The sequence below is a fragment of the Myxocyprinus asiaticus genome, chromosome 19 (assembly GCF_019703515.2).
Source record: "Myxocyprinus asiaticus isolate MX2 ecotype Aquarium Trade chromosome 19, UBuf_Myxa_2, whole genome shotgun sequence".
In the NCBI taxonomy this organism is placed as follows: domain Eukaryota; kingdom Metazoa; phylum Chordata; class Actinopteri; order Cypriniformes; family Catostomidae; genus Myxocyprinus; species Myxocyprinus asiaticus.
In genome coordinates this window covers 42535233-42546697 of record NC_059362.1, presented here as the reverse complement: position 1 = coordinate 42546697, position 11465 = coordinate 42535233, and the positions used below count along the sequence as shown (strand labels likewise).

Below are 11465 nucleotides of genomic sequence, written 5' to 3'. Positions count from 1 at the left end.
CAACCAGACGGAAACAGCAACGTTGAGGTTTGGGGTGGGACTATCTGTTTGTTCAACCAGTGACTGACGGGATCATTGTTAATGCTGCTAGTGGCACACATATTAAACTTTCCCCCTTTAACTAATTTAAAAGCTGACTTTACACTTTTATTTAAAGCTTGTATGAGTAATTGCAAAGTTTAGAGCATAAGTAATTTCTTTTTTTTTTTTTTTTTTGCAACAGCATTATTTCACAAGTAACCTCATTTCCTGCTTTAGAATGCATTTAAAGCAAATGGGTTGCAAAGTTTACGTTTGAGACATCCACATATTTAGACTGCCACTAATTGTTTGGCAAATGAAACGTTTTACGGCTGTCATTTGGGACTGTCTGAAGTGACCCTGACCTCTTAGGTAAAAAGAGGTCAATGGATCGGAATTGTAGGCAGAACAGTTGGATTAGCGGAAGTGCATACTAAATGTGAAGCATGGCAGGGAAGTTGTATTGCCATACAACTCAATTAAAGCTTTATGGACTCTTCAAAGACAAACCATTAAATCTAACACTCCCTGAGAAATGTTTCCCCACTTTAAGCTTGCACTGGATGAAGTATGCATGCTTTTAGTGTTGCATGAAATTTAATTTTCATTAAAAGCATTCATTCTGGGTTTTTTAAAGGAAAACAGTTCCGTCTGGAGCTGAGTGAAAAGCCGGTGAATAGAAACCACAAAGGCTGTTGAGTTTTTCCATACGCTGCGGATTGGTCTATACAGTGACAAATGAATGTAGAAAAAAATAGAACGGTTTTTGGTAACTTCAGATTGGAAAGAAATAGACAAACACGCATATCTCTGCTACAGTCAAACTGCTCGGCCCTAAATGGGCTTTAGGGTAATTGTGATTTATTCTTTAAAAAATAATATTTCAATGTTTATAATGATCCTTTTTTTTTTTTTTTCAAGTGGCAGAATTGGTAAACAACTGATGCTTGAACTTTTTAAAAGATTTTTGCAATTACTTTTAATCACTTGGTGTCAAGCTGATTTTTAGTAGATGTATTAAGTCAGTTCCCTTCAAACAAACAAACAAAAACTTTTTATGAAATTGTTAGCTTCCAAAGTGTGCTTGCCATATTTCTTTAAAATGAATCACATTTGTTTTGATATTTTTCATCTAAAGCAACTCAGTCTTTATGACAAGTCGTAATAATTAGTATGAGATGGCTAAATTGTAAAAAAAAAATATGTTGGCTCATACAAAAATGTAAAACTTTTACTCCCATAGAGAAAAATAAATCAACGATCGATAGTCTAACCCCAAACCCAAACATAACTGTAAAGTCTAACCCCTTACTCAAACCCTAAACCTTGCCATGACTTTAATAGGTTGTGTGCCATGGAAGAAAGAAAATATCAGGTTTGGAATGAGACAAGTGGAGCTTATTACAGGTTATTGACACATCAGTTATTTGTATTGCTGTGAAATGAACAACCTAATTTGTTCACTGATGTTTCCTTTCTTAAAATAAAGTGTTGGATAGGAGGCTGGCTAAAATTGTATGCCTCTAGGAGAACAAGTCATACCTTTTCATACAAGACAAGACGTATGAAATCTTTTGATTTTGTCATCTTGTACGAAATATTATGTGGTGCATGAGAGTATGTTGGGCCACTGAACATCTGCATCGAGATGAGATTTGAACACCCTCAAAAACTCAGAACTTGATCACACCTAATTACATCTTCTGAATGCAAAATCACTGGAAAAAATCAATCAATGCATTCATTTTATGATTCATGAACTGTGATTAATAACTCTTTTAAAAAACACCACTCTCTGGCTCACTTAATATACTGCTCTTGTTGCTATTTGATCAGTTACTTACGAGTGCCCCAGACACTTTGCAAAGGCGCCAAAAAATGCCACTAATATGACCATGCCGGAACGCTGCCAAGCTATAGAGACAGAATGTGCCTTGGCATGACCAGTCCATTTCCTTTTTATGTTTTGTTTTAATCGAGTCAATCAGATTATCACCCTTTGAACATAGCATAAAAGAAACCACCTATAGAAAAGTTCCAAAATTTCATACAACAAAAGGCACTCTGAAGCGGTCTGTGCAACAGCATATTTGTTATTTCATGACTTTTAAAGGGAACTTCATCATCCATAGTTTATTTTTTGGTTTCAAATAATGTATTCCCAGATGCACACTGAATGAAGGTCATATATTTTTCATGATAAATACACAGCATTTACAAATAAAGTGGTTATGCAATAAATACATCATAAAAATCTGAGCATTATACTTCATGTGCTTATTGCACTCATTCTGAAATGTACATGGGACAAAAAAAAAAAAAAAGCATCTATAGAACCACTGGAAAAAGCAAGAAATCTCTCATTAAAATATTTATTTTCCCATATTTTGTTCAGTCAGTATAAATATATTCATATATATTTTTATCTTCCTCCAAAATAGCTCTTTGAAAGTTCTTTTGTATAAATAAAAGTCTTCATTGGGGAGATGTAGTTCTCATCGGCACCCGCAGCCCTCCACCACCATGTCCTGGTAGTTTTTAAGAATAACTTTCTCGTACTCGTCCAAGTAGAGCAGAGAAATGGGACTGAGTTCCGTCGGTACGCAACAGGCTTTGGGAATGTTGGAATTGACTGAGTTCACCAATGTTTGGACGATGGCGTGATTTGTGGAGTTGAGGTGGTCCGACAGCGGGAAGGGGCACTCGCCATGACAGTAAAAAGCGTGATAGCCGGGCGGTGCCACAATCCACTCGTTCCAGCCCACGTCGCTGAAGTCAACGTAGAGAGCGTGCCGTCTGCAGTTCGTGCGCTGGTGCTGTTTCCTGCGCTGCTTTGGCCCTCGCCGTGCCTGTCGCTTCTCTCGGTTCGAATGCAGGACGGCGTTACCCTGGCCGTCATGGCTGTAGGTAACAAGCAGGGGTCGGGCTTGCGACCACGAGTCCTCGTCGCCATGGAGAGAACGACTCACTCTAACGTGTCTCCTCCGGTTCCTCTTGGCCTCCTCTGCTACGTCCGACTCCTTAGGGTGGAGCACCTCCACCAAGAGCCCGTGGTTATGCCGGGAGTCGCGCGCCCAGCGAGCCACGGCGGAGCCCACGTCAAAGCTCTCCCAGCGCGTGTGAGAGTCTTGCACAAGGCGGGTGTCAAGAAGTCTAGTAAGAGGCTCTTTGGAGGGGGCCAGGGCTGGCCTGAACACCTCATAAATGTTAATTCTGTGGAAGCCACCTGCACTGCTGCTATTGGTCTGGGCTGTAGTGTCACTAAGAACCTGGTCCCTGAAAATGCGTAGCTCCGCAGCAGTGATCAGCTCCTCGATGGGAACGGAGGTTAGGTTGAAGAAAAACTGCTGCGTTGTTTTTCCCTTCAGGCTGGACAGTGCCTCCAAAGCCTCTGAAAATGGAAGAAAGAGTCAGATCATTAGAAACATTGCTCAAATCTCTAAAACGAGAATATTGTTCACGTCAAGTCTAGTTGGCTGAAGAGAGGTGAATTCAAACTCAAAGTGATTAGCTTCCATACTTCAGTCTGAAACCTGACATTTTTGTGACTTTGAATAGGATTTTCCACTTAGCGTTTTCTTGTCTGGCCAGAGCGAGAGATTATATGTTAGAACCAGGTGTTAAAACGTCCTTAAAATGAAAGACTAGCTGCAAGCACGAGACTGTTTGTGCAACTGTAGAGTGACAACATTCTCTTGTTTCAAAAGTCTTTATTCAATAAAGGTTGCAATCAGCGTAGGAACAGCTACTCCTACGACTCGATGCCCCAAAATAAAACGTTCTCAGACCAAAGAGCTCTCTTAATCTCTTTTGAAAAGAGTCATTTTGGAAATTCCATTCCCAATAATCCAACCTATCTGCTTCATAATCACAAAGGGCCTACAGAAGATAAGCATACTTTATTTGATGTGGGAAAGCCCAGCTCATTCTTTCCCTCTTTCTGTCTGTCTTTCTTCACCTTTTCCTTTTCTTTCTCTCAGTCAATCTGTCTTGGGGGGGAGTGACTGTAAACATGTTTGGGCTTGTCTCAAGCAGTCAGCCACAGTTATGAGTGTATTGACATTCCTAATTTCTGTTTGGATGTTATGCTAAAACAAGGAGGATACAGCAAATGGTGAGTCGTACGTTTATGACAGCTATCTACAAACCAACTGCATATCATGACTAAAAATCACTCGACACATTGAACAAAAGGATTGACAGCAAATCAAATTTATCAGGCATTTCATCAGCTCCTTATCTGTCATTTGTCTGGCTGGGAACTTTAAAATCATTACATAATACTGAAACATACTTTTTGAGGGATGTGTTAAAAATGCAGTCACGTTCTCTAATACAGAGTTGACCAAATTAAGACAACGAGAAAAACCTGAGACATGGGAGGTGCATGAGAAAAGTGTGTCAATGGTTGTAAACAAAGAAGCCATTGAACAGAAATGCATAATTTGTTTGTTTCATCGTAAACGTACAAGAAGCATCCTAATCCCTGTTTGCAGTGTATCAGCCCAACCACTGGATGTCATACATCAAACTCTGTGCCATTTTACCGCCCAAAAAGCCTGTAATGACTGTCTTATTGAGCCCTCCCCCAAAAAAACACTCTGTTCCGCAGTACAGCACACAGTACGATTGTTTCAGTGTTATCACGAAATGGGTGTATGTTACAGGAATCCTATGGACATTAAAGTGAAAGATTTAGGACACACAAGTTTAAACGAAGCTGCACAACAAGGCCAGCCATTTTCACAGGCTCAAATCATCCAGAGCAAGAGAGGGCATGTTGCTTGAATCACTTAAATCAGATAACACACTGCTTTAAAGAGACTTAATTGAGGTGCCACCCAATCACACTGGGTTTGATTTCATAAAAAAAGAAAAAAAAAAAAGAACAGATTATCTTTCTAGTGAATATAAATCTGACCATTCACACACAAGGCCACCCACAATCCCAGACTGACTCAAGCAGTTTGGCTGGAATTACTTGAGCAGAACTTAACTCTTTATCAAACAAGCCACTTCAAATGGCTCTTAAAAGATGAATGACAGAACTAAACTTAAAATTTCTGGAGAACACTGAAACTATCTGCAGAAATAGCATCTTGGATTTCCTCGTAAGGCTTGTTACTGTAATCTGCGGATTCATGGAAAATAACTAGTGCATGGACGCAGCTCCACACCTTGTCTGGAAAACTACTCTTAAGTGCACTCAAACACTATCAATTATTTTGAGTAAAGTCACCATTAGGATGCAATTTATTGCTACTTTAATAATAGTGACAGCTGTTTGTGGAATGTCAATAGTTTCCAAATGATTGCATCACATCATTCCACGTGAATTGTAGAACGTTCTACGTTTAAATGCAAAGTAAAGCTACGCTTTTTTTAAACCACAAACTGTAAAGTCTAATTTTACATTTAAATTCAAATTAGTTATTTGTAAACAATACAAATAAATCCAGAATGTAAAGTATGTTGCACTAAACGACCTTATTAAGTGTGGGGCCATATTTGATTTTTGAAAGGAATGAAAATGAGGCTGTGATGGATAGGCTAATAAAAAGCTAGGTCTTACTAGACTGCTAATTTTTTAGAGATTTTTGTCTGTTGAATTGGGGGTTTTTTTTTCTTCTTTTTTTTCCCCGGTGTTTTCAGTAAACATCAAATTAAACAACAGAAAAAACCATTGAACAGACTGTATTGAAATCCCTCACAGCCTCGTTTTCATGTCTGTCAAAAATGTAATATGGCGCTACACTAAATAAAGGCTTTAAACACACAACTGGGAGGCAGTAGAGTGTATCACTGATTCAGAGGTGAAAAATAAACTCACCTTCGTGATGAAAACTTCGTATCGTGTTCGCTCTGCTGGCAGCACGTTCCGCGTGCGTTCCCATCGCGCTCCTCGGGCGTCGCGCGTTCTGGTCATCGTTCTCAGTGTGCATATAATACAGGTCCAGCATGTACTGAGGAACCACCGCCGATTTGCCTGGCGTGGGTTTGCGCTTCAGTCCGAACATATTGAGCAGCCGAAGCTCGAACTCGCTCAGGAAGTTCATATCGGACCGCTCCGGAGCTTGTCTCCCCGAATCACTGTATTTCCGTCGGTCGATCTCGGGAATGAGTCCAGCGGCACCTCCCAGCAACACCTGACCGAGCAACAGCACCGTGAGAGCGCGGACCACGGCGACCATGGTCAGTCAGATCCTGTGAAGAGTGGGTACAAATTAGTTCACCCTTTATTTGCACTACAAGTTTACAAATATTTGTAGTCTTTCTTATCGAAAGCGACTTGCAGTAGAACTTCAGGGACAGTCCCCAGTGGAGCAGTCTGGGGTTAAGTGTCTTGCTCAAGGGCACAATGGTTCATGGAGCACCCCTTTGTAAAGTTAGGCACTCATTGGAGTTTAAGGGCAACACTGTCCCTGTTACTTGCTTAATAGGGGTATACCTTGTGCCCCTACAACCTTTATATTCTTCAACCACCAGCCTCTAATACGCATGAAAAAGATCCCTAAAGCCACATTCAACCTGCGGCTGCATTTAAATCCACAGACATATCCAGATCTTTTGGGGATGCTTTTTTTTTTAAGACACTAACTCACTTTGAGGCTATGAACAAAAAAGTAAAAGAATAATATCCCCGCCGCGGGCTATAATAAGAGATTGATCTACATCAGAAACGTGCGCTATCACGGAGCAGGAGACTCCAAAGCGGATGTCAGACAAACGGGATGAAACAGGAAAGGAGGAATCAAAAGAAATCGAAAGACGGGAGACATGAAGACAGCAGACATGGAGTCTGCAATTAAAGAGGGAGATAAGAGAGCAGCGTCTGGGTGGGGGTGCATGTCTACATGGGTCTCTGCCTTTAGATCGTGCAATGCAAAGCATGAAAGGAAAGTCTTCAAAAGGACTGGGAATGTCTGGAAAACAGAACTTTTGGCGAGGGAGAGGGAGTGTTGTAAGGCTACAGGTGGTAGATGTTACGCAAAAACAACTCAAGCAACAAAGGCGACAGAGAGATCGAATGATAAGGAAGCAGAAAAGTGTTTTCTTTAAAATAAATAAATAATAATAATAATAATAATAATAATAATTTGCGCCTATACTCCCTGGCGCTGTAGAAAAAGACATATATAGATTGTAGACTGTTTAGAAAGGTTGTTTGTTTTGCAGTATTAACAGTTGATTGAAAACGGTCACATTCTTTATTTTATCTATGAAAGTGGCAAATAAATAAATAGTATCGTTACCGAAGGAGGAAGCGCTGTGCCCGGTCTTCGTTCTCGTCGCCTCCTAAATTCCTCATGAATTCGCGTTTTAATCCACAAGCAATTTTTTTATCCCACGACAGACAGTCGCCGCAACTCAGGTCGCCTCTTCTTGTTCATACTTGTGCAAGACTTCAAAACTACTAGACTGTACCGAGAGTAGCGTAAACTTCAACAAAATGCGCAAATGCTTAGGTCAAAGAAAGCAATCCCAAATGTGACAGCGCAAAACCAGAGATTCCAGGATTTGTGTCATTTTTCTCAGGTCTGTGCCGATCAGCAGGAGGAGTTTTTTTTTTTGTTGTTTTTTTTTTTTTTTTTGGACGGGCTGCCTGGAGAGTCGCTATATGCGTTGGCTCTGCGGGAACGTCATCTCCGCGTGCATCGCGCGCCGTGTCTGTGCCATTGATTGGAGGGTTTCGCTCCCAGTGCGCGAGGCTTTTTGTTGTCTGATGATGTCACGATGACTGTCATCATTCAAGTCCATTGAAACGCGCAGCATGTTCTCCATTCAAACATTTACACAAACCCACATGACGATTGTGTCAATGGTTTGAATTTGTCATTGCGCATTACCAATATTCCGTCTGTTAAAAAAATGCACATTTGGCCCATTTGAAGCAATTCCATATATTTATTTAAGGCTTTATATAATTATATAATTTAAATTATAAAATATATTTTTATTAAAAATATTTAACTCAATAGTTAATATAACATTTGTTCCTACACCTACAAAATTTTAGGTATTGTTAAGAGTAAAATTGCCTAATGTGTAATAAGTGCGCAACTTTGAGGGAAAGTAAACTTTATAGTTTCTTTTTTAAGGTATGGGTGAATTATATCTATCTATCTATCTATCTATCAGTAGTGGATCCTGTCATAGGCGATATAGGCAGCTGACTAGGGCGGCAACGCTCTCTGGGGCGGCACAACAGGGTTGTATATATATTAGTTACTTAATTTCTATAGTCATTGTCTAGTTATTTTTATTTAAAGGGATAGTTTACCCAAAAATTTAAATTCTCTCATCATTTACTCACCCTCATGCCATTCCAGAAACATGTCTTTCTTTCTTTTGCAGAATACAAATGAATATTTTTAGAAGAATATTTCAGCTCTGTAGGTCCATAAAATGCAAGTGAATGGTGGCCAGAACTTTGAAGCATAAAAGTAATCCATAAGACTCTGGTGGTTAAATCTATAACTTCAGAAGCAACATGATAGATGTGGGTGAGAAACAGGTAAACATTTAAGTCCCTTTTTTACTCTAAATCTCCACTTACACTTTCAGATGTGAAAGTGAAACTAAACAGGCATCAAATGTGACTTACATATGTGAAAGTGGAGATTTAGAGTATCAAAAGGACTTAAATATTTATTTGTTTCTCATGTTGTTGTTGATATTAAGGGGGTTGCCACGTCAGACCTTGCCTAGGGCACCAAATAGGCTAAGCAAGAACCGCCACTGCTAGCTAGCTATCTATCTATCTATCTATCTATCTATCCTTTCAGCCATCCATCCTCGCGTGCTAATCTGCGAGAAGACATCTTTCATAAATTACAAAATAATCAACTTTACTAAAGTATCTATCTGTCGGTCGGTCGGTCCTTCCGTCCGTCTATCTATCTATCTATCTATCAGCTCGCGCATACTTGCGGGGAGACGTCTACGCAATAATCGGTTCACAAGATAAAGACGGAAATTACAAAATAAACAACTTTACCTAAGTGTCTATTTATCCGTCCATCCATCCTCGCGCGCGAACCTGCGAGGAGACATCTTTCAATAAACAGTTCACGAGATAAAGGCGGGAATCACAAAATAAACAACTTTTCTAAAGTATCTATCTATCTATCTATCTGTCTGTCTGTCTGTCTGTCTGTCTGTCTGTCTGTCTGTCTGTCTGTCAGTCAGTCAGTCAGTCAGTTCGCGCATACGTGCTGGGAGACGACTACGCAATAAACGGTTCGCGAGATCAAGGCGGGAATTACAATTAGATCCCTCGCAGACACGATTCTGGCGAACTTTTCTTTGTAATTTAAATAACAATGTTCTGTGTCTTTTGTATTTCGATTGGTGAGGGGTTAACTTGCGTCTGTAACGCAACAGGGTGTTCGTTTGCATAAGTAGCATGTTGTACTTTTTCTCTTTTAACACACAGAACGTACTTTATTATTACAAGGCTATAACAAAATGCCTTTTTGAAATTTGATGTTAGTCCTCATCAGTCAGGAGTTTTTTGAAGAAGGTAGATCCCATGTTATCATTGATTAAGATGTGTTAATGGCTGGATTAAATCTTGTTTTACAACTGGATTAGACACATAACAAAGAGTTGGCAAACGTGATGCCCTTTGCTCTTTCAGACTAGGGGTTTAAAATGACCCCATAGCCTCCTTACTGAGGTGAATATCCACTTACGCATATGAAAACCCCTCATTGGTGGCAGGTATTCATTTCAATTATGTTTAGATGGCAAGTTTGTTTTGATAAAAGCAACTGGGCTATTGAGATGGGAGAGACAGCAGTAGATTAAACCCCATTGAGATCAAAAGATATCTTTGTGTGCTTCCAAGACAATAACATTTTATGAGAGATAATCTCTGGATCATCCACTTAGCAATTAAAATACACTGATGCATTCCATTCCTTAGGTGATAATAGTCTCTACCAGTCCCTACCAGTAAAAGTGTGTATATGGTGCACAAATCAGATTATCACTTAGAGATCTCTTTGGATATCACTAGTTTAATGTGGTACAGTATATGCAGCTGCTTGGTTAAAGTAAAAAACACAAACACTAAAACAAGCCAAACGCAGTAACCACGCCATACTGAAACGGAGAAAAATGGCTTTAAAGCTTTTTTGATTGTCCAGCCAATTTTTGGATTATCAACTTTTAATTTTGGTCATAACTCAGTTTTGACAAAATGGGTAGTTACTGCGTATTGCCTTTTCAAATATGTGGCAAAACATTTTTGAGGCACACTTTTCCAGGTGCGATTTTTCTTTTGTTTTATTTCTTATTTGCCACTCCACTAACATTCACCTTGTTGACTAAACGTTAGGTCATGAACATAGTACTCTAAGCTCTCCATTGGCCAAAGGTGCTTTAGATTAAGGGATAACACTTCACAATGCATGTTAAGTAGCTTTAATTACTCAAAACAAGAGGACTTCAGCGAATGAAAAGAATGTTTATCTTTGTCTTATTGTCTACCAGTGTGGGCTGCACCCAGCCAAGGATATTGTGCCCACAAGGTCTACTGGTGTGTGTGTGTGTGTGTTTATGTGCAAGTGTGAGAAGGGAGGTGTTTGTGTTTCACATCTGCCCCAGTGCCCCATTAAAAGAACCTAAAGTCATTATGTAATGAATTGGTTGTTGATCTAATTATTTCTGATTGGATAAAATGTTATCTTTTCAATTCTATCTCATTATTTGCTCAAAGTTATCTCTTTGGTCCCCCAAATGGTTCACTACTGCAGCCTCTGGGTAAAAATTCCAGTCTGATGCTTTCTTTCCTGGGTATAATGTCACAGATTCACTCATTAAAATGGCAAATGAAGAACTGACCTTTATCAAATATTCCACTTTCGGACACATTACGCTGCTTGCAGAATCTTTGATCCGCAGTTAGGAAGAGCAGCGACCTTTGGCCATTTCTTGCATCGATCTTTAAAGACAATTTATATTTTTTGGAGTTATTCAGATTAAATTGCTGCATTTGTCTGATCAGTCACAGATGGAATTTAGTGATGCTGAAGTATCCCTGAAGGTCACCAAACATAAGCTAACGTAAGCATGGTTGTCTAACTAAACTGTTAGGTGACCTAGAATAACTTCTTGCATTGATACTGTACTTAGTAATTGATGTGTATTGTCACTAGAGGTCGACCAATAGTGGATTTTACCGAGGTGCAGATTTTGCCGATTTTGAACTAAGGTGGTGCAAAAAGCCGATAACCGAATAAATGGCAGATAGTTTTTAAAATCGATTTATAGAATGTTAAAAAAAAAAAAAAACTTTTCTTACTATGATGGGCACAGACATCATAAATGACTAAAATTCCAGATGCAGTTTATTGTGCAACCAAAATCCTAATAATGACCAAAAAAATATGAAGATTTGGAGCATAACGCAGAAATATATACAAGCCCGAAATACACAT

The 11465-nt window shown here is 39.4% G+C and overlaps 1 protein-coding gene across 2 annotated transcripts; it reads right to left on the bottom strand.

The window, feature by feature from the left end:
- Nucleotides 1-2124: 2124 nt before the first annotated feature.
- On the bottom strand, nt 2125-9394 carry bmp2b (bone morphogenetic protein 2b). 2 transcript variants are annotated; one of them, XM_051644428.1, is made up of 3 exons: nt 9020-9394; nt 5852-6225; nt 2125-3412 (listed from the first exon to the last, which is right to left on the bottom strand). In XM_051644428.1, exons 2-3 carry the CDS (start codon nt 6210-6212, stop codon nt 2517-2519), a joined length of 1257 nt encoding a protein of 418 aa, XP_051500388.1. In that variant the 5' UTR covers nt 6213-6225; nt 9020-9394; the 3' UTR covers nt 2125-2516. The 2 variants fall into 2 exon arrangements, with proteins under 2 accessions (XP_051500388.1, XP_051500387.1); XM_051644427.1 differs by lacking the exon at nt 9020-9394 and adding an exon at nt 7275-7684 and having other exon boundaries at nt 2126-3412.
- Between the last annotated feature and the right edge of the window lie 2071 nt (nt 9395-11465).

Bases quoted from the DNA above. Each gene is read 5' to 3' on its own strand.
- bmp2b (XM_051644428.1), bottom strand. From the start codon at position 6,212: ATGGTCGCCGTGGTCCGCGCTCTCACGGTGCTGTTGCTCGGTCAGGTG. The intron at 3,413-5,851 runs GTGAGTTTATTT...TTCCATTTTCAG, and splicing joins ACGAAGTTTTCATCACGAAG to AGGCTTTGGAGGCACTGTCC.